Source organism: Carassius carassius, chromosome 4 (genome assembly GCF_963082965.1).
Source record: "Carassius carassius chromosome 4, fCarCar2.1, whole genome shotgun sequence".
NCBI lineage: Eukaryota > Metazoa > Chordata > Actinopteri > Cypriniformes > Cyprinidae > Carassius > Carassius carassius.
Genome location: NC_081758.1, coordinates 22,165,518 through 22,190,973, shown reverse-complemented (window position 1 = coordinate 22,190,973; position 25,456 = coordinate 22,165,518). Strand labels below are relative to the sequence as shown.

The following is a 25,456-nucleotide window of genomic DNA, read 5'->3' as shown; positions in this document are numbered from 1 at the left end:
CTCTGTCATCTCTGCTAGCACATCGGCACAGTCTCTGGTACTACACTTACCATGTTCATTTTACATCACATTACAGATCTACAGTCGTGGCCAAAAGTTTTGAGAATTACATAAATATTAGTTTTCAAAACGTTTGCTGCTAAACTGCTTTTAGATCTTTGTTTCAGTTGTTTCTGTGATGTACTGAAATATAATTACAAGCACTTCATACGTTTCAAAGGCTTTTATCGACAATTACATGACATTTATGCAAAGAGTCAGTATTTGCAGTGTTCGCCTTCTTTTTCAGGACCTCTGCAATTCGACTGGGCATGCTCTCAATCAACTTCTGGGCCAAATCTTGACTGATAGCAACCCATTCTTTCATAATCACTTCTTGGAGTTTGTCAGAATTAGTGGGTTTTTGTTTGTCCACCCGCCTCTTGAGGATTGACCACAAGTTCTCAGTGGGATTAAGATCTGGGGAGTTTCCAGGCCATGGACCCAAAATTTCAACATTCTGGTCCCCGAGCCACTTAGCTATCACTTTTGCCTTATGGCACGGTGCTCCATCGTGCTGGAAAATGCATTGTTCTTCACCAAACTGTTGTTGGATTGTTGGAAGAAGTTGCTGTTGGAGGGTGTTTTGGTACCATTCTTTATTCATGGCTGTGTTTTTGGGCAGAATTGTGAGTGAGCCCACTCCCTTGGATGAGAAACAACCCCACACATGAATGGTGTCAGGATGCTTTACTGTTGGCATGACACAGGACTGATGGTAGCGCTCACCTTTTCTTCTCCGGACAAGCCTTTTTCCAGATGCCCCAAACAATCGGAAAGGGGCTTCATCGGAGAATATGACTTTGCCCCAGTCCTCAGCAGTCCATTCACTATACTTTCTGCAGAAGATCAATCTGTCCCTGATGTTTTTTTTTTGGAGAGAAGTGGCTTCTTTGCTGCCCTTCTTGACACCAGGCCATCTTCCAAAAGTCTTTGCCTCACTGTGCGTGCAGATGCGCTCACACCTGCCTGCTGCCATTCCTGAGCAAGCTCTGCACTGGTGGCACTCCGAACCCACAGCTGAGTCCTCTTTAGGAGACGATCCTGGCGCTTGCTGGACTTTCTTGGACGCCCTGAAGCCTTCATTACAAGAATTGAACCTCTTTCCTTGAAGTTCTTGATGATCCTATAAATTGTTGAGTTAGGTCCAATCTTAGTAGCCACAATATCCTTGCCTGTGAAGCCATTTTTATGCAACGCAATGATGGCTGCACGCGTTTCTTTGCAGGTCACCATGGTTAACAATGGAAGAACAATGATTTCAAGCATCACCCTCCTTTTAACATGTCAAGTCTGCCATTCTAACCCAATCAGCCTGACATAATGATCTCCAGCCTTGTGCTCGTCAACATTCTCACCTGAGTTAACAAGACGATTACTGAAATGATCTCAGCAGGTCCTTTAATGACAGCAATGAAATGCAGTGGAAAGGTTTTTTGGGGGATTAAGTTAATTTTCATGGCAAAGAAGGACTATGCAATTCATCTGATCACTCTTCATAACATTCTGGAGTATATGCAAAGTGCTATTATAAAAACTTAAGTAGCAACTTTTCCAATTTCCAATATTTATGTAATTCTCAAAACTTTTGGCCACGACTGTACATTACCTGGAATTGTTAAAATGTGGTTCATGTTTTAAGTCTTAAAGTCAGAATGAGTCACAAAGTGAACCTAATTGATTTGGCCATGACACCGTTGCCTTATAAATGGTCTATATAAAAAAAAAAAAGAAAAAAGTAATTGCTCAGAAAATTATCATTTTGAAGGCGGTACAAAAGCGGGAAAAAAGAGCAAAGGTGCACCAGGCAACTTTATGAGAAGCTTTGCATAATAGGAAAGAACAATGTTTGGAGTCAGAAAGCATTACAGGGGCTCATTGTTATGATGTGAATTTTGTAATCATGTGAGGTCAGACTAAAGCCTTTCAGCCAAAACGCAGTGCAATTTCAGCTTTATCAGTAGGTAGTTTCGTCACCAGAAACTTGAGTGAAGACCAGAAGAACCATGTCTGTAAAAACTTTCCAGGGAGTTGTACTGAATTGAAAGTTAAGTCCTTATGTGAATTTATTTTGGCTTGATTTAGTTGAAATTAAGTTCAATTCAAAGACCCACTAGTTGAATTGTGGGGAAAAAAGCTCTGCGGGTTTTCTGGCAAGTAGATTCATGATGTCAGTTAAAATGAGTTGAATGACTTTTTATATAATGGCCTTAAGGCTTAAGCAACAAAGCCAGGACACTTCAGTTACATACAAAATGAGAATTCGAATCCAATTCTTTTGCTTTTCTAATGAATGGATGGGTACATGGTATGAACTAATGGCAGAACTCAATTCTTAATAAAATCCACACCACACTGACCAATTTATAAGTATTTTTTTTTTTATTTGATTTCACTCTTAATATCTGTACAAATACATCAAACTTTGTATATACATATGACATTTACATAAAAAATACAAAACTATATATTTATAATTGAATTTAGTTTTTTCTTGAGATGTCTGAAAATAAAAATGCATTTTGACAACAAAGTGAAAAAGTGAATGTTTTGATACTGAGTCCTCTTTATGACCTTTTCTTTAGCTCTGCAAGAGCAATATAGAGCAGAATATTGGCAAAAACGAGACAAAGTTTGCATGGCACAGTTTTCTCAAACAAGTATCACCCACTGCTAATTTCTGCCCTATCGTCGAAAAGTCAAACTGTTGACTTGCTGTTGATGATGGACGGCATTTTGCACAAGTAAATTCTCATTGGTTTCCTATCTGAGAAACAGCTCATTTTCAATGTTATCCTGCTGCACCATATCGCAAAAACATTGAAGAACGTTCAAGAAAATCCTTTTGGTCAGTTACACTGAACTGTAAACAAAACCAGAAATATACATGTACATTAAAGAGTGATTTTTTTCCCCCTATGCGTTTCCATTTTTTTTCCCAATAAATAAGCACACAAGCTAACATGCATGCATGTGTGAAATAAACATCTGTGATACAGAATTGACATTGATAAGCATTTATACAGCTCAGGGAATGCAATTTACAGCTTGCAGAAGACACACTTTACATGTTAGCATTTTACCACACAATAAATAACACTGCTTCTCTTTGGACAAATATATTTCTCGGTCATAATAAAAAAAAAGGAAGGGAAAGACAACATAAGTGAAAACAAAATAACATGATAGACAAGTATGCCAGACACTGTAAATGTATAAATTATAAAACAGAACACTGTATAAATAAACATCAAGCAGACTGAACTACATGTATACTTCTTTCTTTTTTCTCTGAAAAATAAATTAGCATACACATGTACAGTGTGGACATGATTCCTTGCCCTAGGACTGTTCCACTGGTTGATGGTGCTTTATCCATCCAGTACAGGTGATAATTGGATATAAGCCATGTAGTCCTGGTCTTCCTCATCGTCATCATCCTCCTGGTCTTCAGTAATGGCTATATGGGAGAATACACGGTAGCTGTTGCATGAATATAGACCACAACAGCGCAGAATGTACGTGAGTATTTGTCTTTATCCAAAAGCCTCTAACAATCTAGTGGGTTTTAGGCTACTTGACACCTTGACCAGGTGCTCTGGCTCCCAAAATTATGCAACAAGACGTACATAATGAAGGAAGTCAGTGGTGTGATGGGATGGGGCTGATCAGAGGCTTTAATAGCTAAGGTGTGATTGGCAGATTTCTGAATCAATACCAAAAAGTGCTCTTGCATTCCACGAATGGCTGTTTTTTTTTTTTCTTTTCTTATTTTGTGTCTTAAATCCATTACTTTGGATGCACAGGTTGTGCAACGACTGACCGTAGCTACATGGTCAAGCAATGGTATATATAGTTCTGAGGTATATCATATATGTATGTATATTTCCGGAAATTACATTGAAAAAAAATGACAGGCAAAGCAATTAAACAAATATGCAGTCCCTCACAAACAAATAGGACAACACGACCACAGCAGAACTGCACACACAAATTCACCTAACGTTAGATGTCTAACAGCAGAGACTGAGAAAGCATTGCTCTACTAATAACATATTCTTGTCCTGCAAACTGTAAAATGCTGTAGTCATTCAAACCATGAGGTGATCATAAAGTTGGTCCCTTGAAATGACGTACATACCTTAAGGCACGAGAACAATAAGGTAAGCCATTCGTTCACATTGATCATTTGATTCGTTCGCTAGCACAAACCGGAATGTAAGTATTCCCTCATTGATGGCAGGTCTAGCTTCATCAATTCGTTCTCAAAGCTATTGAACCATCTGTCAAAATAGGTAGTCTAAGTAACTTTTAAACAACAGCACCAATGTTACAATCACCTTATGTGAGCGTAAAGAAAAGGATTCATGTCTTTTCAAACCCTCAGAGCTATTTATGTCATAGTGCATTTGAAATAACTGATTACAGCCAAAGGCAAAATCAAACAAAAAACATAATTCATAAAACACTTACAAGATAACCATGAATATGGAATTGACAAGCTGATATGATTATATAAGTCTCTACATTTACACTATAAAAGAGGAAATATGAACTCAACTTGCTGGTCAATAACAGGTCAGTCTGAACTAGAATCCAAATGTCATTAACTGCAAAAGTTAGTCTGCTCATGTTTACTTGTTAGTTAATTGAAGAAAATTAATGTCAAAGGACTCCTTGAAAGAGCTCTTTGTAACGTTTATATATATATATATATATATATATATATATATATATATATATATATATATATCTGTACATTGTATTCAGTGATTTCCATTGATTTTGTGGGTTCTTTTAAAAAAAAAAAAAAATTATTTTCTTTTTTTTTTCCTTCTCAAGAAAATACTAAATTAATGAAGCCAGCCAAAGAGGACATGCAAAGAACTTCCAATCATAAGTCCTTTCTGTAGCTTAACTCTTAGCAGCAGGAAGGGAATGAAGAGGCATTATTTGGAGGGGTAGGAGGTTTTGGGGAGGTGGTTGCTGGGCGCAGCATTGGATTGTCTTTTAAGATGTATTACTTACAGTTGCAAGATCCTGAATGCTTAACCTCCAGGAGAACCCCCAAAGAGCAAGCGGCCTGCTTCATGGCGCACTCGCTGGGATATGTGGTGTTGTCGCTGGCGCACACGGCCTCCTCCGAGCGACTTTCTGGGCACGACTCCATGCAAACTGCACAGCGCCCACGACCCATCTTAGAATCCCATAGACACTTCTTCCCCACGCTGCAATGGATATCATTGCATGACTTGGCCTCTAAAAAACCAAAAAAGGGGACAAGAAACATCAATTTCTACTGATAACACTAGTGTTTCATACATAAAAATTCATAAAATGTATGTTGTTGTGGAGAGGCTGTGGGCAAGTCACTCTCAGTTGGTCAGCATGTTAACACACAAGACGATGTTGCCAACATCAGTAAACAATTAGACAAAAATTACTTTCCTTTGCAAGTAATAATCACAATTGGGATTGTCACGAAAGACTAATGGAACTGAATTCATTTGGGATGGGATTTCGCCATTGTTGCACTCTAAACTGAAAACAAACTCCACCATTTTAAACTTTTCTCATTCAAATGAAACAGGCAAATGTTGACACTCACTGATGCATTTGCCTTCATATGCCACACCAATGGATCTACCAAGCAAGCACGTGGCTCTCCTTAAATGGCACGCACTGGCGTAAACAATCCCATCATTGCCACAAAGATAGTGATCCGGAGACGTGACCTCTGGACATATGCGGTTGCACGTCACACAGTATGCATTGTTTGTCTGGTCCACCACGCAAGTCGAACTTCCCGGACACATGACATCATGGCACGTCTCTGTGAGGATGAAAAGGGAAGACTGAATGATACCGGTTTACCTGTTTTTTTTTTTCTTTATTTATTTTCACAACCAATGACCTAGTTTCCCCAAATCTTTCTTTATTCTTTAGTGTATTTTAGCACTGTAAAATAATGTAGGACTGGATACACCTGCTAAAATCTCTCTCAAGGTTAGACAGTATTTTAAAAAAAAATCACTTGCATTATTGTAAGACTTTTGTGTGGAAGTAGTGTGTAACCTACTTTTGCATTTGCCTTGATACTGCACCTCCAGATCCGGGTGCCCTTTGCATTTGGATTTCAAAAGGGCACATTCATCTCTGTATGTTTTCCCATCTGAGCCGCACACCGACCCCTTCCAGGTGATGTTAGAGCAGTCTGGGGCGCAGACGCAGCGAGGCTTACTCCTCCTGTTCATTTTACATTTCTTCCCAGGGCCACAGTCCACATTATCACATGTCTCTAAAATTCAGTCACACAGGAACATGATATGTAAAGCCACTGAATTTTTATTGTACATTAATATTACTAATCTATGTTTGTTTGACTTTATTTATATTAAAGTAAGGATGGGGGCATGACCACTGAAGCACAGTAGCTTTTTATTATTATTTACACTTTTGAAATATGCATGTAATATGTTTTTACGGCTTATATAAAATCAACATATGCTATTAGAGGTTTCCACCTGAAAAAACGAACATGGGATTCTACCTTTACAAGGTATGCAGTTTGGAGCCCCACCATTGAAGATCATCCACCTGAATAATGTGCTGTTTGGCACATCTTCCTCAGTCCAAGATGTGCCGAGCCTCCCACTCCGGCAGCATTCCTCTCGACTCATCCCAGGCATGTAGAGGACCTGACATCTCCCATTCTTGCCTTGTTGGAGCCAGCAGTTACCAGCTGTAGAAAAAAAGAACCAGTCGTATTAAAGTCTGAAGCCAATGACCCAGACACAACACGTGCAGCCTGCATTAGCTGGAGCTCTCCTGCTCCCCCTCCCCCGCTGTATTTTGTCTGATTTTTCCCAACGTGATGCGACTATTTTACACTTGCATGCCTTCGGCCAGACAACTCAAGGGCTTCGGAGCTGCTCTGGAATATGCTTTTCCTGTCGTCGAATATGTTAAGACCGTGCAGAGATTTATTGTCTTGAAGTAAGTGCCAGATTGACAGCCTCGTACCTATTTAAACAATGTGCATGGCAGTCTAGACTCCAGTTCCTCGAGCGCTCTGTGCCAACTGTCTGCGCTCATCACGTTTCAGCACACTGACAGCATTCCAAACGCTGCTTTTACAACACAAACGCATTTATCCACTGCTTAGAATAAGAATCAGACATTTTTTGAACTGTCGGGTCAACCCTGAGGGGAATTAGTCGTGTTTATGTATTAAATTAGGCATTCGCGCCGGGGATACCACGCGCCAGACGATCCAATTAAATCATACAGTCACGCGAGCTTCATCAAACTTTATTCTAAAAAATGATCTTGCCGTTTTGATGACGGATGCGCAAAGCGATTCTAATAGTTAAATGCATAAAAATTATAAACATTTTTTTAATTCATTAATTCCACAGATTTTTGGAAAACCAGACGAGGTAGACAGTGTCTAATTTCCCTACCTATTTAAGAAAAATACAATCCAATGTCTAATCATAAAGGATGATTTGACTGTGCGCTAAATATGCATTTATACAAAACACTCATTCTTCACATTATTGCTAGACAATAATACAATCCTATTAATAGGCTATTCTTTTTTATTATTAATATTTTCAAGATGCATCTCGGTGTCCTATAATTTTGCCAATATTGTGCATTTATCTTAGATAACGATAAAATGCTCTGTTGCAATTTTCATCTGTTAATTAAGCATAGTAAATTCAGGATATTTTCCCCCTTTAAATAATGGTGCATGTAAGGACGCACCTGTCTCGAGGACACCAATGAAGGCGTGAGCCAAGAACAAAACTTTATAGTTGTCTTGTATTTAAGCAGGTCCCTTCATTCTAAAGGAATACTTTAATTCTAAATGAATTGCTGACTCATATCTAAAGCATGTCAAAAAATTATTTAGAAGAAACAAATACAGAGAGAGAAAGGGAAAAGGAAAGAAAAAGTGGACTCACCTTGCACTTTTTGATCTTCAATCAAATAACAGAGCCATAAGAGTAATAAAATCATTCTCGAGTGGAGCAGCTGTCGCTTTAGCATCCTTTGCATGTGTAAAGAGAGAAAGAGTATCTAGACGAGCAGTGCAAAAGTAATCTTCTTACTCAGGCAGTGCTGAATGAACGCTGCTCTCAGAGTGCCACCTCTTTTTAAGTGTATAAGGGGTCTCAGGCCGACTGTCTGTGGTGTGGGCGGTCTTCCTCTCCGTGGGGGTGGGGAGAAAGAGCCCCCCCCCCCACCCCCCAAGGTCTTTCAATCCAAATCAGGTGACATAGTTGGTTGAAACTTTCTCTTGCCGCTAAATCACTTCTGTTTTACTGAATACCAAGTCGCAGGAGGCATAAATAAAAAATGGCCCAGTTTGTAGGCTATTCTGTAACCTTATGGGTATCCAGAACTGACCAGGCGTGGATGAGACTGGTCCAGTTGCCCAGGAAAACAAAATGACATTTGACATAAGCAAACAACATATTTAATCCCACCTTAAAAAAAAAAAAACAGATTCCAATGACTATTGTGATTTTAGTATAAACAAAAGGGAACGCGTTAGGTGTATGATTAGACATAAAGGCTCTCTAACCGGATATGAATTACAAATTTAACTGCGCATTGATAGCCTGCCAGTGTCACTACAAACCTTTGCCGAGATGGGAAATTGCACAACTTTCTAGGCCATGACAGGTCTGATTAACAGTAGAGGGTGTTCATTTAATACAAGGTTACTGCTGAAAGGTGATCTGCGCAAGAAGACAATGGATTACAGAATAAAGGAGAAAAAGACTATTATTAGACAAGACAGGTGTTGCTGTTTCCCCCCGGGATCACAATCTATATCCCATTCAATTTCCGAACGGCGGTGGCGCGAGGCAGACTACACGGAATTCATTTCCATAGAAGTGAGACACGCGAGACTGACTGGAGGATTTTCTCTCTGTGGCGGAGGTGCACGTGCGACCTCTTCTGCAAGAGGCTTGAACCGCAAAAAACACACACATGTATGTGCACATCCGCTAAGATCAATTATCGCATGCTGTTTAGAGAGAGGGAGTGTCGTAGCCAACGATCTTTCGAAGTATCTTTTTTTTTCTATTTTAACTTGTTTCGACTTTAATAATTCGTTCCATTTTATTTTATTTGCATTTGGCAAAACCAATCATTATTATAGAACAAATGTGTGTATAATAATTGCGAGGAATCGCAAATGAATCTACACTTTCTGTATAAATATTGTTAAGCCTTTTTATTTTTATTCATGGGTGGCTTTAATTAAGCTGCGCATAACCCAGAAATTATAGAACGTATGCGTTTCCGATTATAAAGATAATTCACATGGTGCAAAAAAGCCAGTATGTGGAAACTGGAGGAAACCCACAAGATCAGCAGATTAAAGTTTATTAGTAGCCTATCAGATCGGTGTTATTTTTATAATGTAGCATAATAATGATTATGTTCGCCATCCAGCAATGATGCGTTTTTATTTTCAATAATTTTTCTAATGACACCTTTAACTTCACTTTTAATAGTGGACGTTAAATATTGTAACTCTAGAAGAGCATATTGTAGCCTTATGGTTAACTTTTGGCATTGGCCATACTAACTACAAAACGTTTCCCAGGACTTTGTCAGTGACCTAATTTAAATATTAGTATTATCTGCATTTGATTAGTGTGACATAAAATCTCAAGGTCTGATCAAAGCATGTAATACCTTTAGTTTAAGCCAGGAAATGTTAAATCTACAGGTCTTAGTTTCACCTGTCAGTTACAATATGAGCCAGCCGGATGACAACAATGATGACTGTGATGGTTTCATTACAAGTTCCTTGGCTGCAGAGTTTGTCCGTGTCATGTGTTGAACTTCGAGGCAACTGCTTGGTTTCAAATACACGTATCCAAAACAAAATCCCCATTTGTGTGTGTGTTCTTCTTTTTTTCTTTTTTCTTTTTTTTTACACAGTATCATTAACTGTTTGTGTATTTCATCCCTCTTGGTTTTGAATACATTTTATTTGCTCGATAGAATATTTTGTTGATGTTCTTACTGCCAAGATGATGTCCTGTGTTCCCAGATCCTATAATTATTATAATTTAATAATCCTATAATTTAATTCATTCTATAGGGCATATTTATTGTGGGTAAAAAGCAATAACGTTCAATGCGTTCAAAAGGTATCTTGTTCTTGTATCTTTTTACCATGTTGTATTAAATTGTAAATGATATGGTGACATCTAGTGGTAGTGCAGTGCTTGTACAGATGTTGCTTTATGCTGAAGAACATGGGCAGGGTTTCTCAAAAGCATCGTGCGGTAAATTGTTCGTAGAGGCCATAGACATCATAACATGGCTTTGGAATTATTTGACAGTAACTCACAAAATTAGATGATAAACGATAAATAAATGAAATGACCTTATCCAAAGCACCACCTATAGAGATCAGATCTGGAACAGAATGTATTAGTCATGCCTCCAGTATCCACTAGATTGCTTCCTAAATACTGAAAACTGGCTTTAAAGGTCCCGTTCTTCGTGATCCCATGTTTTAAACTTTAGTTAGTGTGTAATATTGTTGTTAGATTATAAATAATATCTGTAAAATTCTAAAGCTCAAAGTTCAATGCCAAGCGAGATATTTTATTTAACAGAATTCACCTACAACGAATGACCTGTTTGGACTACATCCCTCTAGTTCCTGCAGTAATGACGTCACTAAAACAGTTTTTTGACTAACCTCCGCCCACATGAATACACAAAAAGGGGCGTGGTCTTATTGCGCTCCTACGGAGAAGAGGAAGAGTTGCGTTTGTGTTTGTCGACATGTCGTCGAAACGCTGTTATTTTCAATCGCGGAGTCCAATCACCTTTGTTTGGGCTTCCCAGGGATGCTGTACTCAATGGTTACAATTTATGTTCAACTCGGTTCCCGAAAATTATAATCCACATGTAAAACTATGTGCAGCACATTTTGCTGAGGACAGCGAGCTTCCTCAATCTCAATCAGTTTAATGCCGGATTCGCACAAAGATTATTCTTGAAAGATGGAGCAGTTACCTCTTTGTCTGGAGAAGGCGTTGTTTATGGACCACAACCGGTAAGTGTATTTTATTATTTAAGTTGGTGCGTTTAACAGTTTCTGTAACTTATTACACAAAGGGCAATGCTGTTTAGCTTTGTTAACTAGATGTTAGGGCTGTGCAAAAAAAATCGAATGCGATTTTCATGCGCATCTCGTCAGTAAAAACGCTCATGTGATTATAAGTACATCTCCAGCACGTGTTCAGATCAGGATTGCCAGGATTTCAAAACAAATCCTGCCCACTTGCTTCACAAAACTAGCCCAATCGCGTTTCTTTTACTACCATGGTTTCCAGGAGGGCAGCTTGGGCTAAGCTGGTGTCAAATCACAACACAGGAACAGCTGGCACAATCAGAACTCGTTACGTATTTCGTTACGAAGGAGGGACTTCATAGAACAAGGAAGTCATCAGCCAGTTTTTATCAGGGGGGCAGGGTTTCATATTTTATTGAAGCACCCCTGGGCGCCGCCATTGGCTAGTGGACCCCCACCTGCTGTTAGCATTCCATTGACTCCCATTAATTTTGGCGTCTCTTTGACAGCGAATAACTTTATATCTGAGGCGTTTAAAGACTCCATTTGTCCATTAACTATTTCTAAAGAAACAAGAAAATGTATAAAAGGCTCCATTACCTTGTATCTTACGTTATGGTCCCGGTGAAGCAGTTTTTGTAAAAAAATAGGCTAACGATTGCGTCATAACCAGTGACTCTTTGACGCACAGTAGAGAATTTACCATATGAACGGAATGAGAAGCTCGAAGGCAATCTTTTACTGTCTATGAGGCTATCAGGGGGACGTGGAGACATAAAGTCAAGGGATATAATTAATCAGAATTCTTACCAAAATTTGCTCCTGTTCACGCTTGCATTCTCTGCAAGATTCGGTGGGTGATTCAGATTTCTCTTGGCTCAGCGATTAGAAGACTTACAGGTTGCTCACCTGACATCTATGTCATGAGGCTCAGTTTGAGTCTGCGCAGTACGCCTGACTCCCAGGAAGTGCGTGCTTCTAATTGACTTCATTCGTCTCCATTGAATCCAATGGGGTCGCTGTGTCCATTTCTTTTACTGTCTATGGTTTTTATGACCATGAATACAGTGGTATACAGAAAGGTGAATTGTGTGAAAAATACTGTGTTTTTTTACACGAGAAACATGAACACATGTTATATTGCACACTGTAAATACAATCAAAGCTTCAAAAAAGCACGAAAAACGGGACCTTTAATACAGGCACCAGAAAAAAGTATAAATCACTTTTACAAAGCATGTGGCTTTTTAAACCAATCAAAACAAACAAAATGTTTTGAAACAAATTGTTCTGTAAATAAATAATCGCTAAAGGCACCTGAAAAGGTAAAAAGGTCAAGATGAGAGTTATGGTTTCCATATGCTGTTCAGTATAATTTAGGCTTTCTTCTGAACATTTAATAGAATATTGTGTCTATCACAGACTTGCATACACTTAAGGAACAGTGGTTCAGGAAACATTGTTATTTTGAATCTAAAACTTTGAGAACAGATAATTAAAATACTGGGCAAAAGAGTTTAAACAGCTGAACAATAGCAAGTGTTTTATTATTATATATAATATAATATAATTCCATTTACCTGGCCTATCACTTGAAGCAAACATCAAACCCTTCTTAAAAGTTTGTGTTTAAAGAGCCAGCTGCTTTAACGTTATGTCAATGTCAATGTCACCTTTATTTATATAGCGCTTTAAACAAAATACATTGCGTCAAAGCAACTGAACAACATTCATTAGGAAAACAGTATGTCAATAATGCAAAAATGAGAGTTAAAGGCAGTTCATCATTGGATTCAGTTATGTCATCTCTGTTCAGTTAAATAGTGTCTGTGCATTTATTTGCAATCAAGTCAACGATATCGCTGTAGATGAAGTGTCACCAACTAAGCAAGCCAGAGGCGACAGCGGCAAGGAACCGAAACTCCATCGGTGACAGAATGGAGAAAAAAACCTTGGGAGAAACCAGGCTCAGTTGGGGGGCCAGTTCTCCTCTGACGTTAGCGTTAGCCTAGCTTAGGCGTGTTCTCCTTTTATTTTTAATTTGTAAACTGTTTGAATGACAGTTTGGTAAATCTGTTGTTGGTCAAATATTAGCTAGCCTCCTCTGCGAGGTTTCTTTTCTCAACACTCCTCAGTGCTGAAAGTGAACACTCGATGCTGATTGGGTAATTTCTTCTTCTTCTTCTTCTTTTTTTTTTTTAACCAACGGTGGCACTAGTGCTCAGTTCTCCCCCAGTCTCCCCTTCTTTATTATTTAGCTGTTGTAATTACATCAGCAGATTCGGCACATTCGTGATAGAAAAGTTGAACTTTCAGTAGCATATGTATTACAGCTGTGAAATTACAAACAAAAAATACACATTCTGAGACATGAACTGAAATGAATTGTGAATTTTATTAACACTAAATCGTCCTCCCATTTTCAACTCAAAATGTTTGGGAAGCTGTGCCTCCCCTATCGTGTTGTATTGCATGTTTGTTTGTGCATTTGGGGTTGGAGCCAAGAAGGGAGAGTTGTGTGTTTATTCATCTTCTTTTGGGTTTATAGTGGGTTTCAAATCAACCTGAATGATTCCTGTTTCTCAACTAATCCCTATATGCTTTCTCTTAACACACTCATTTGTTTTCATATATTTGGACCATAAACCTGTATTATGTTTCCATATAATGCGTTATGTTTGGATAAGATTTGAATGTCCTTTTCGTAAATGTGTGAAAATGACTTGTTCCCTCCAGTTATTAGTGATTGTAGTTCTCTTTATGCTCCTTTGTACTTCATGATGTTGATCTGTTTGACATGAGTCCAAATATGTCTGCCATTTCATATTGCATGCTTTTAATATCAGACGATTTCCTTCTGTTCTGCTGAGTGCAATATTTATACTTGGATTGTCCATCACCCGGGTGTCCAACACATAAAGAGGGTGAAGAGAGCGGCGGAGCTGTCAACTGATCACCACCTGGTGGTGAGTTGGATCCGATGGCGGGGGAGGAAGCTGGACAGACTCGGCAGACCCAAACGTACTGTGAGGGTCTGTTGGGAACGTTTGGCCGAGCCCCCTGTCAGAGAGATCTTCAACTCCCACCTCCGGCAGAGCTTCAACCGGATCCCGAGGGAGTCTGGAGATATTGAGTCCGAGTGGACCATGTTCTCCACCTCCATTGTCTCTGGGGCTGCTCGGAGCTGTGGCCGTAAGGTCTCCGGTGCCTGTCGAGGCGGAAATCACTGAACCCGGTGGTGGACACCGGAAGTAAGGGATGCCGTCAAGCTGAAGAAGGAGTCCTATCGGGCCTGGATGGCTTGTGGGACTCCGGAGGCGGCTGACAGGTACCGGCAGGCCAAGCGGACTGCAGCCCGGGTAGTCGTGGAGGCAAAAAATCAGGCCTGGGAGGAGTTCGGTGAGGCCATGGAGAAAGACTATCGGTTGGCCCCGAGACTATCAGTTGGCCTTGTCTTGGCTGACACGCCTCTACAACATCGCATGGCGGTTGGGGACAGTACCTCTGGACTGGCAGACCGGGGTGGTGGTCCCTCTTTTCAACAAGGGGGACCGGAGAGTGTGTTCCAACTATAGGGGGATCACACTTCTCAGCCTCCCCGGGAAAGTCTATGCCAGGGTACTGGAGAGGAGAATTCGGCCGATAGTGGAACCTCGGATTCAGGAGGAACAGTGTGGTTTTCGTCCCGGTCGTGGAACACTGGACCAGCACGAGTGAGGGAAGGATGGAACGGGAGATTGACAGACGGATCGGTGCAGCTTCTGCAGTAATGCGGTCGCTGTACCGGTCTGTCATGGTGAAGAAGGAGCTGAGCTGTAAGGCAAAGCTCTCGATTTACCGGTCAATCACTCGGGAGGAGCTCAGAGTAGAGCCGTTGCTCCTCCACATCGAGAGGAGCCAGCTGAGGTGGCTCGGGCATCTATTTCGGATGCCTCCGGGACGCCTTCCCAGGGAGGTGTTCCAGGCATGTCCCACCGGGAGGAGGCCCCGGGGAAGACCTAGGACATGCTGGAGGGACCATGTATCCCGGCTGGCCTGAGAATGCCTCGGGGTTCCCCCGGAAGAGCTGCAGGAAGTGGCTAGGGAGAGGGAAGTCTGGGCGTTTCTGCTTAGACTGTTGCCCCTGCAAAATCGCAGCTTCTGCCTAATCTTGATTCATCACCTCATCGCGAATTTAATTAAGATTAATTGTGCAGCCCTAGTGATAATTTATCTCTGACTAATTTGGTTCTTTAAACACATTTGCGGATTTGATTAAAATATCTGCATTAAATTGTCTAAGATTAGCTACAGCGTGTTCTCCTGTTTCCTGTAAAGGACAGATGTATCAGATGACACCAATGCAGCGATTGGCTGGTTGCAAGACAGCAATGTAAAGACATCATATAATTTAAAAAAGATACCTCTTTTTATATTCTTTTTATATTTACATTTATTTATATTCACGATTTCTACTATTTGTACAGGCTTTACATTTTTATTTCAATATTATAATTAGTAATTCATGTAATTCTTTATCTTTGAAGCAGATTTGCTATGTGACAGAATTAAAGTTTCGTAAGGGTAAAGATCAAGTTGTATACATCTCCTGCCCTACATCAAGCCAATCACATAATAGCTGTCACTATATATATATATATATATATATATATATATATCTCCATATCCATGTTTATATACACAGTACATATATATATATATATATATATATATATATATATATATATATATATATATATATATATGTATATATATATATATATGAACAGTATATTTACATATATATCATTATTATTATTATTATTATAATTATTATTCATTTAATTTTCCATTTATAACCAATAATATGTTTTTGCATGAAATGTGAAAATCTTGTAAATGTTGTAGAATAACAACCACTATTAGCCTTGGATTTTCAATATATATACAGTACAGACCAAAAGTTTGGACACACCTTCTCATACAAAGTTTTCTTTATTTTCATGACTATGAAAATTGTAGATTCACACTGAAGGCATCAAAACTATGAATTAACACATGTGGAATTATATACATAACAAAAAAGTGTGAAACATCTGAAAATATGTCATATTCTAGGTTCTTCAAAGTAGCCATCTTTTGCTTTGATTACTGCTTTGCACACTCTTGGCATTCTCTTGATGAGCTTCAAGAGTTAGTCACCTGAAATGGTCTTCCAACAGTCTTGAAGGAGTTCCCCGAGAGATGCTTAGCACTTGTTGGCCCTTTTGCCTTATGTCTGCGGTCCAGGTCACCCCTAAACCATCTCGATTGGGTTCAGATCCGGTGACTGTGGAGGCCAGGTCATCTGGCGCAGCACCCCATCACTCTCCTTCTTGGTCAAATAGCCCTTGATGCCTTCAGTGTGACTCTTCAATTTTCATAGTCATGAAAATAAAGAAAACTCTTTGAATGAGAAGGTATGTCCAAACTTTTGGTCTGTACTGTTTATATATATATATATATATATATATATATATATATATATATATATATATATGTATGTATGTATTATTTTTCCTGTTTATGCCCAAGATAGGAAGTAATTGGGGAAAATGGTCCCTTTGGGTAAAAAGCTGTTTTTCCCCAAAATAAACACTAGATAATTTTTGTTGTAACTATGGACTATGTTGACGAGTGATGTAGAAGTATTTCACTTAGTATTACAGCTTACGCTAGTGATGTACCTGAGAGAAAACAGATTTTACAGTAAGAGATCTAATTTTCAGCAAGAAAATGTGTTTTAAAGCTTGTTGTTTTGAAGAACATTACAATTATATATGATATGACAATATTCAATTCAATTCAAACTTATTTTTATAGCCCTTTTCACAATACACATCGTTTCAAAGCCGCTTAACAGAAAATGCATGTGTCTACATTACAAAGCAGAAGTGAATGTGTCCAAGTAATGGTCATTTCACAAATGAAGAGTTCAAGATAATAGAATCATACAGTTAGTTAACGTGAATTAATTTTAGGCAGAAGTTCATTGAAGCGGTTATTACAGATGGGATCATAATGATTACAATACAGAGAAATTTTGGCAGGTGTGCATGTTGATTCAAGCCGGCGTCATATGGGGTCCTTGCAGGGGTTGGCATCATCTCTTCACAGGTGTTGGGTCATCTGAAGTGGGCATCCCGAAGTAGAAACAAAAAGACAAATGGAAAATAATTAGCGTAGCTGATGTTTATAACATTTCACGCAAAAACAACAACAACAACAAAAAATATATGTTTGTGACTTATCTAATCTATCTGGGAACAAGGGTGAGATTGAGATTCAGTATGTAATGCTTGGCTGAAGAGATGTGTCTTTAATCTAGATTTTAACAAAGAGAGTGTGTTTGGGCCCTGGAAATTATAAGGAAGACTGTTCCAGACTAGGAGCCAGATGGGAAAATGCTCTTCCTCCTTTAGTGAAAGACAACATTCATAAGCTGAAATGTGTACTCTCTCACACACACACATAGACAGTTTGACATACATGTTCAGGGCAAGTTCTGCAATCCTACTATGTGTCCAGTATGTGGTCCTACATACTGTATAACCTAAACTATTATAAAGGGATTTTATAACACTGTTGTTCAGTTGGTTTGGGAAAACTATTGGAAGTTTGTCTTTTATCAGTTTTTTTCTTGGTGCTTTAGTTCACATAATATCTAACTTCTTTAACAAAGTTACAGATGCAGATTCATACACAATACATCTGTAATCTGTGACTGAATGCATAAGACCAATATGCCCTTTCAATTATTGATGTCTGGAACCCATTCTTGTCTTGTCCTCTCATTAAATGTAATGCTTTACTACACTTCTTTTAATATAGTCTATATGGTCCTACCATGTTAACTTATCATAAACCACATTCCAAATATTTAAATTTAGATACCTTTTTCTAATATGGACCCATATCATTGAATATGCTTATTCTCTTAATTTTTTCTCACAGTAAATATCTGATTATTTTTTCATATAGAAAATCTAAAGATCATCTTTCCTATATCTCAATTGCTTCTTGAATTCTATCCATAATAAAATATATATTTCTTCCTCTTTTCTTTATGACCACATTAAAAACCAGTTTTTCCTTAAAAAATCAGTGCAGAAAATATAAACACTATGCTTAATTTATAATGCCTAGGGGAAAAACAAAATCTCATCTCACTTATTCATTCAACATGACTAAGACCAGTGCAGTGCTTTTCCCATAGATGGCAGCATTTATCAAGATTTAAGACATCAAACAAAAAGGTCTTTGCCTTGAATGGAAACGGGTCTTTATAAGGAATTTTAGCTTTTTTTTTCTTTCTTTTTTTATCGATTATTAGAACATACAAATCTACTGATAATTCTATTGATGAGGTGAATCATTATGCAACAGCCATGCCTTCAACCTAATTGTGACTCTGTGGTAATGAGGTAGGGAGCACCTGACACCCCACAGACTAAATAATACACAATGTCACCCTGATGGTCTTTGACACGAGTACCCACGACATTGATCAGGGTGCTGAACAATTCCCATGGTGTTCCACAAGGATCTAATTTCCAAGGAAAAACAAGCTGAAATCAATCTCTGTCAGCTGTTGGCCTGACAAGATCAATAAAAGATACATCCACCATATGAGATAACCTGGTCTAGACATTATTGCTTTAATGGCCGTGTATTTCAGTTGACAGAGTTTCAGATCAAAAGGTACGCCGCAAGAAGTTATTAGCCCTATCGAAAGAAGAATTTTAGTTCACTTCCCAGACAGCAACATAGTGTTGGCCCATATCTGGCCTCAATCTGGCCCGTGTGAAATCCAAGTGGGCCAAATCTTTGCCGAAACTGCTTGCTGTCTGGGTTATGAGGTGTTGTTCTGATTTTTCTTGTAGCCACCGTTACATTTCTCTTGAGCAGTTAGCTGATCTGGTATCCAGAGCACAAGGTTTAACAGTACTTAAATAAATACATTCATGAACAGGGGTGTACTCGATCTTAGATCAGCAAAACTTTGCCTGTGAGAAGTGTCAATCAAAACCTGTAAATGTCTGATTGGCAAATATATAAAATGTGAGACATGCAAAGCTCCTAAATTGACACTGCAAAAAAAACAAAAAACAAAAAAACTTTTTTGCGTGTACATGGGAAAATTACAAATTACAAACATGAAACGGTAAAGGTGCAGTCACACTTACCGTTGCTCGTCAAAATTTTGTGGTTCATTTAAAAATGGAATCTGTTTAATCAGGAGTTCCTTTTTTTGCATGAGGGGAGAAAGTTCCCAATGCAGAGTTTTTTTGTTCAGCTTGGTCTCTTTTATTTGCTGCAGTGACAAACACTATCGCTACACAATTGACAGTAGACAAATGGACCTCTTTTGCTCATGAAATTTCACTGACATTTCATAATGTAGCCATATTTTAATGCATGCGTTATCATGTTATCATGTTTATAATGACAGTACAACTTTAGTATTTGTTCCCAAAATAGAAATACAAAACACATGTCTTATATCTGTCAGGATGGTAGCTGTGCATTACAGTTGGTCAAAGACTTTTCTCTGTGAGCTCTGGATGGGTTGATTTCCGCTATAGCCTGTAGCCATCACTGAACTAGCATGGACAATGGAGTCTGATCAACATTGGGAGGTGAAGGCACTATTGTGCCAGCTCCCCCTCAGGGTGCATTATTAGGTCAAGCCAGGCTGCAACTCTGAGCATTATTTTGCACTATGGAAAATACTGACATGAAGCTGTGGCTTGCGCAATTGATTTAAATTTAGGAAGGGAGGGAGCGACTAGGCTGCCATCCTATCAGGGTGATTAATTAAAAAGAAAACGTTTTCTAGCATGGCTGGCTGATTCGCACTGCAGGGTGGAACAGTGTGGATTAGAAAAAGGGAAAGAGAGAGGGAGGGATGCATTAGATTTGGGATAGCGAACAGGCTTGGTGCTGGATATGCGCTTTTAGCTGCAAGGGAAAACAGATGAAAAACATTAGCCGTTCATGCGCTGCCTAGTTTTGACAGCTTTTGCTCCAGGCTCCTGGATTTCTGACCCATTGCTGCAGCCCTGTGTGGCATCTAGTTGGTGCATTATGTTCCATGTCATTTCCCATTTGTCTCAATGTGGCTGATGTCTATTGAGAAAGCCAGTTCTGCTCCAGACGTTTCATACCTCGGTCCACTCAGCCAACAATAAAAATGTATGGATCATCCACAGTGTTGTTCCTTTTATCATGTGCATTCAGTTGATTTGACAAACTGACCAGATGGGACAGTCTACAGTGTAGTGATGGGTTGAATGTACACGGCCAGTGTTACTTATGGGCTTAGAATTTAAAAGGAAGCCCATGTGCCTGCAGACTACTTTATAAGCACAAAATAGGTTGTTTTTCAGAAAATTTGCTTTAAACAGTCTAACATCTATAGTTTTGTTGAGATTGCACAGTAGGCTGGTCCTGTTAGCTTGGAACTGATGATCAATGACAGTTTGCTAACATTTTCTTTGAAAAAACAGATTTTGTTTTAAATAACATCAACTGAAGTAAAAAGCATCTAAGTACATTAGAATATCACTAGCTGATCTCTAGAAAGGTCAATGTATTGGGGGCCTATTGATCTCTGACGAGTGACAAAACGCTGTGTGATAAGCATCATTTTGAGGTTCCATTAAATAATCAATTTAGTAAAGACTTTTTCTCTTTTTTGGCACATGTACTGTGGACTTCAAAAGGTCAGTATTTGTTAGTTCATTGGCAGTGTGGTTAATCAATCAATAAAACTCATGGATGGGAATGTTTTCAACTACACACACACAAAAGATTTTGCTGTTTCTCTAGCTGGCTAAATCTGCAACGTAATGACGACAGGAGCACGAATTGTTAAATCTTATTTCTGATGAAGAAATCATTAGTTGGAGCCTGACGTGGTTCCTAGTGAGATTATTCCTTTCTTTAGTTTCGCACTTACTCTCACTTAGAGAAGAAGAAAAACATTCTAGGAAAAGTTTATGTGGTTTGTGCAGTAATATATTTGATTCTTAATTTACAGTATATGGTTTAATAGCAGTGAGAGACTCCTGAAGGGATATAAAGGCCATTAACAGATGGCAAATCATTGCTAATTGGCTTTTTCAGTGGTGTGACTGTGATATGTCATGCACAAGAGATCAGAGTACAGTATGACTACAGTACTACCAGAAACAATATCACAGTAAGATAAAATATACTGAACTGCTAGGCCTGGTGTGTTCTGTGAAATTGGTATTACAGCTGTGAGAGTTTACAAAGTATATGCTAAAACTCTCTCTCTCTCTCTATATATATATATATATATATAAAGAAATACAAACAGATCATTACATACTGTAAATGGGGGATGCAAAAAAAAAAAACCTAACAAAAAATGTAGTTCACAGATTCAATAAAGTGAGAAAAAACATAGCTTACATAGTACTTAATCTGAAGACCGAAGGTAAAACACTTAATAACAAAATAATTCTTTTAAAATTCATGTATTGTACTTATATCATAATCAATCCTGATATGGGAAATTTAGTTCAAAAATTTTAAAATCATGTTAAATGGTAAAAGGTGGTGGGATGGGGGTTAAAAAACAGTAGGTTTATCAAATAAAATAATTAATATTGACTGATTATTGGCCTAATTAGCATTATACTACATACTGTAATATACTAGTCTGTATACTGTACTACAAACCCAATTCCAAAAAAAGTTGGGACACTGTACAAATTGTGAATACAAACAGAATGCAATGATGTGAAAGTTTCAAATTGCAATATTTTATTCAGAATACAACATAGATGACATATCACATGTTTAAACTGAGAAAATGGATAATTTTTAAGAGAAATAAAAGTTAATTTTAAACTTCATGGCATCAACACATCTCAAAAAGTTGGGACAAGGCCATGTTTACCACTGTGTGGCATCCCCTCTTCTTTTTATAACAGTCTGCAAACGTCTGGGGACTGAGGAGACAAGTTGCTCAAGTTTAGGAATGGGAATGTTGTCCCATTCTTGTCTAACACAGGCTTCTAGTTGCTCAACTGTCTTAGGTCTTCTTTGTCGCATCTTCCTCTTTATGATGCGCCAAATGTTAACTATGGGTGAAAGAGCTGGACTGCAGGCTGGCCATTTCAGTATCCAGATCCTTCTTCTACACAGCCATGATGTTGTAATTGATGCAGTATGTGGTCTGGCATTGTCATGTTGGAAAATGCAAGGTCTTCCCTGAAAAAGACGACGTCTGGATGGGAGCATATGTTGTTCTAGAACTTGGATATACCTTTTTCAGCATTGATGGTGCCTTTCCAGATGTGTAAGCTGCCCATGCCACACGCACTCATGCAACCCCATACCATCAGAGATGCAGGCTTCTGAACGGAGCGCTGATAACAACTTGGGTTGTCCTTGTCCTCTTTAGTCCGGATGACATGGTGCCCCAGTTTTCCAAAAAGAGCTTCAAATTTTGATTCGTCTGACCACAGAACAGTTTTCCTCTTTGCTGCGGTCCATTTTAAATGAGCCTTGGCCCAGAGAAAACGGCTGCACTTCTGGATCATGTTTAGATATGGCTTCTTTTTTGACCTATAGAGTTTTAGCCGGCAGCGGCGAATGGCACTGTGCATTGTGTTCACCAACAATGTTTTGTGCAAGTATTCCTGAGCCCATGTTGTGATTTCCATTACAGTAGCATTCCTGTATGTGATGCAGTGCCGTCTAAGGGCCCGAAGATCACAGGCATCCAGTATGGTTTTCTGCCCTTGACCCTTACGCACAGAGATTGTTCCAGATTCTCTGAATCGTTGGATGATATTATGCACTGTAGATGATGATAACTTCAAACTCTTTGCAATTTTTCTCTGAGAAACTCCTTTCTGTTATTGCTCCACTATTATTTGGCACAGCATTTGGGGAATTGGTGATCCTCTGCCCATCTTGACTTCTGAGAGACACTGCCACTCTGAGAGGCTCTTTTTATACCCAATCATGTTGCCAATTGACCTAATAAGTTACAAATTGGTCCTCCAGCTGTTTCTTATATGTACATTTAACTTTTCCGGCCTCTTATTGCGACCTGTCTTAACTTTTTTGGAATGTGTAGCTCTCATGAAATCCAAACTGAGCCAATATTTGGCATGACATTTCAAAATGTCTTACTTTCCACATTTGATATGTTTCTATATTCTATTGTGAATAAAATATAACTTCATGAGATTTTTTAATTATTCCATTCCTTTTTTACTCACAATTTGTACAGTGTCCCAACTTTTTTGGAATCGGGTTTGTAACTATATTATATAAATTACACTACAGTACAATTTACAATACTTTATATATATTCTTTCCTGGAGCAGCTTACACATTGTTATAGTTAGCCCTGTTGTTGTAATATAGTCACAGAAGTAGAAAATATTTCACTGTGAAGTCCAGTACACTGAACATCACATAGAAATTGTATTTGAAAATATCTGAATGTAGCAGTAACATTCTGTAATGACAAAGACAAAAAGAGTGTGATTCTTATTTTTATTTTCTAAGCTAAATAAAATAAAACAAGCAAATATAAAGCAAAAAATGCTTTGCCTATTATTCTGCACCTTGGAATGAGGAAGATATAAAAATATACTCCTTCCTCTAATATCTTCTGTAACACACCATTAATGTCTTAGGAAACTATCAAATGAACATGCTGTCATAATTTATACCCAACACGATTCAATAAAACGTACAATGAATGTACAAAAAAAACTTCACAGTATAAATAACTCATTGGAAAAAAGAATGGGGGAAAACGACTACAATTGTTTGTGTACATGTTGCAGTTCATGGCTTTGTTGACGCATTTCCAATAATGCTCAAGTGTATAATTAAGGCTCTACCCACTGTGGTGCAGGAGAAGAGGTCTAATGCATAATTAGCTCACCAAGTAAAGCAAATGCATTCTCATACAATTAAAGTAAGAGAGAGAGAAAACAGGAACGCAAACACACAACATTCATAGTGCCCTCCCTGTGTGAGCTTTCTCATTAAGAACTCAAACTGCTCCACTGGCTGCTATTTAATGGAATTGAATTTTCTTTGATTGGAGATGCCATTCTTGACACTCAGAAAGAACAACACACAAAGTATGTGTTGGGGTGTGCTGAACCGAGAAAACTAATAAACTGTATAATTAAAGAAATTAAGTGTTGGATGGACAGAGCTGAATAGCAAATTGTGCTGTGGCTTCTGAGCGATTCGCTAACCAAAGCAGCCAAAGGGTGGCACTAGAGACCCATTACCTCCGAATCTCAGCCATATTCTTCTTCAGGGTGAGGAATAAGATACTTTTCTGCTGGAGGTCAAGAGGAGTGGAGAGGTGACCTGCGTATACTTGTACCCCCTTGTGTTTCGTGCCATCTCAGGAAGACAAACATACTTAGCAGTTCATATTCTTAAAAAACTATATAAATGTATCAGAAATAAACCTCTTTTTTTTGGGGTGTAATAGTGTAACGACTGGGTGAAGGAGTGGCAGGAAGCAAGTGCGAGATTAATAATATTTAATGAAGACAATGATAAAGACAGTACTTGAGACACAAACAACGCTGGGGGGAATGCACAGTCCAAGATGGTGGTGATGAGTGATGAATCCGGAAGGCGGAGGTGTGTCGGCAGCAGGAGAGGGTGACACAGGAACTGTGGGGAAGCGAGCCGAAGGTAAGTGGTGTTGCTTGGTGGTGGATTGCGTAGAGTGGACGGGGTTCCGGGGAGAGACGGACATCCAACGCAGAAACACACAAGAAAGCAAAGCATAGGTCATAAACATGAAACAACGCTCTCACGAATACAAGACGCTAGACAAGCCAAAATATAGGGATGAGTAATGAGTGACAGCTGTTGCTGATGACAATTAACGGAGACGCCCACAAACTAATCAGTGCTGACGCGTAACACACAGACTTCACCCACAAAGTGCAAAACCCAGAGATCACGTTTTACCAACCGTGACAAATAGATATTGGAAATGTTATCAGAGGCAGATTCTACATTCCAAGGTTGTTGAAATGAAGTCACATAAGAGGTGAATCTATACATAAATATGTGCATTTATTACACGTCTCTCTGGAATGCTTGATTCTGACTGGTCAGTAGCGACATATTACTAATATTGGCTGCTACCTTCTCTCTTTCGATTAATGCAAACACAGCTGCCACCTTCTTGCAGCTTTACTTAGAGGAAGCTTTAAGAAAATATAATATAGTCTCTATCTGTCTGTCTGT

The 25,456-nt window shown here is 38.7% G+C and overlaps 1 protein-coding gene across 2 annotated transcripts; it reads right to left on the bottom strand.

The window, feature by feature from the left end:
- Positions 1-2,420: 2,420 nt before the first annotated feature.
- On the bottom strand, positions 2,421-8,193 carry LOC132139505 (follistatin-A-like). Of its 2 annotated transcripts, none has more exons than XM_059547905.1 (6): positions 8,010-8,193; positions 6,590-6,781; positions 6,119-6,337; positions 5,648-5,872; positions 5,068-5,298; positions 2,421-3,522 (listed from the first exon to the last, which is right to left on the bottom strand). In XM_059547905.1, exons 1-6 carry the CDS (start codon positions 8,101-8,103, stop codon positions 3,500-3,502), a joined length of 984 nt encoding a protein of 327 aa, XP_059403888.1. In that variant the 5' UTR covers positions 8,104-8,193; the 3' UTR covers positions 2,421-3,499. The 2 variants fall into 2 exon arrangements, with proteins under 2 accessions (XP_059403888.1, XP_059403887.1); XM_059547904.1 differs by having other exon boundaries at positions 2,421-3,499.
- Positions 8,194-25,456: the final 17,263 nt, after the last annotated feature.

Coding starts and splice junctions, on each gene's coding strand:
- LOC132139505 (XM_059547904.1), bottom strand. CDS start 8,103: ATGCAAAGGATGCTAAAGCGACAGCTGCTCCACTCGAGAATGATTTTA. Junction 6,338..6,589: donor AAACTGCATACCTTGTAAAG/GTAGAATCCCAT, acceptor ACTGAATTTTAG/AGACATGTGATAATGTGGAC. Junction 5,299..5,647: donor ATATGAAGGCAAATGCATCA/GTGAGTGTCAAC, acceptor TTGGTTTTTTAG/AGGCCAAGTCATGCAATGAT.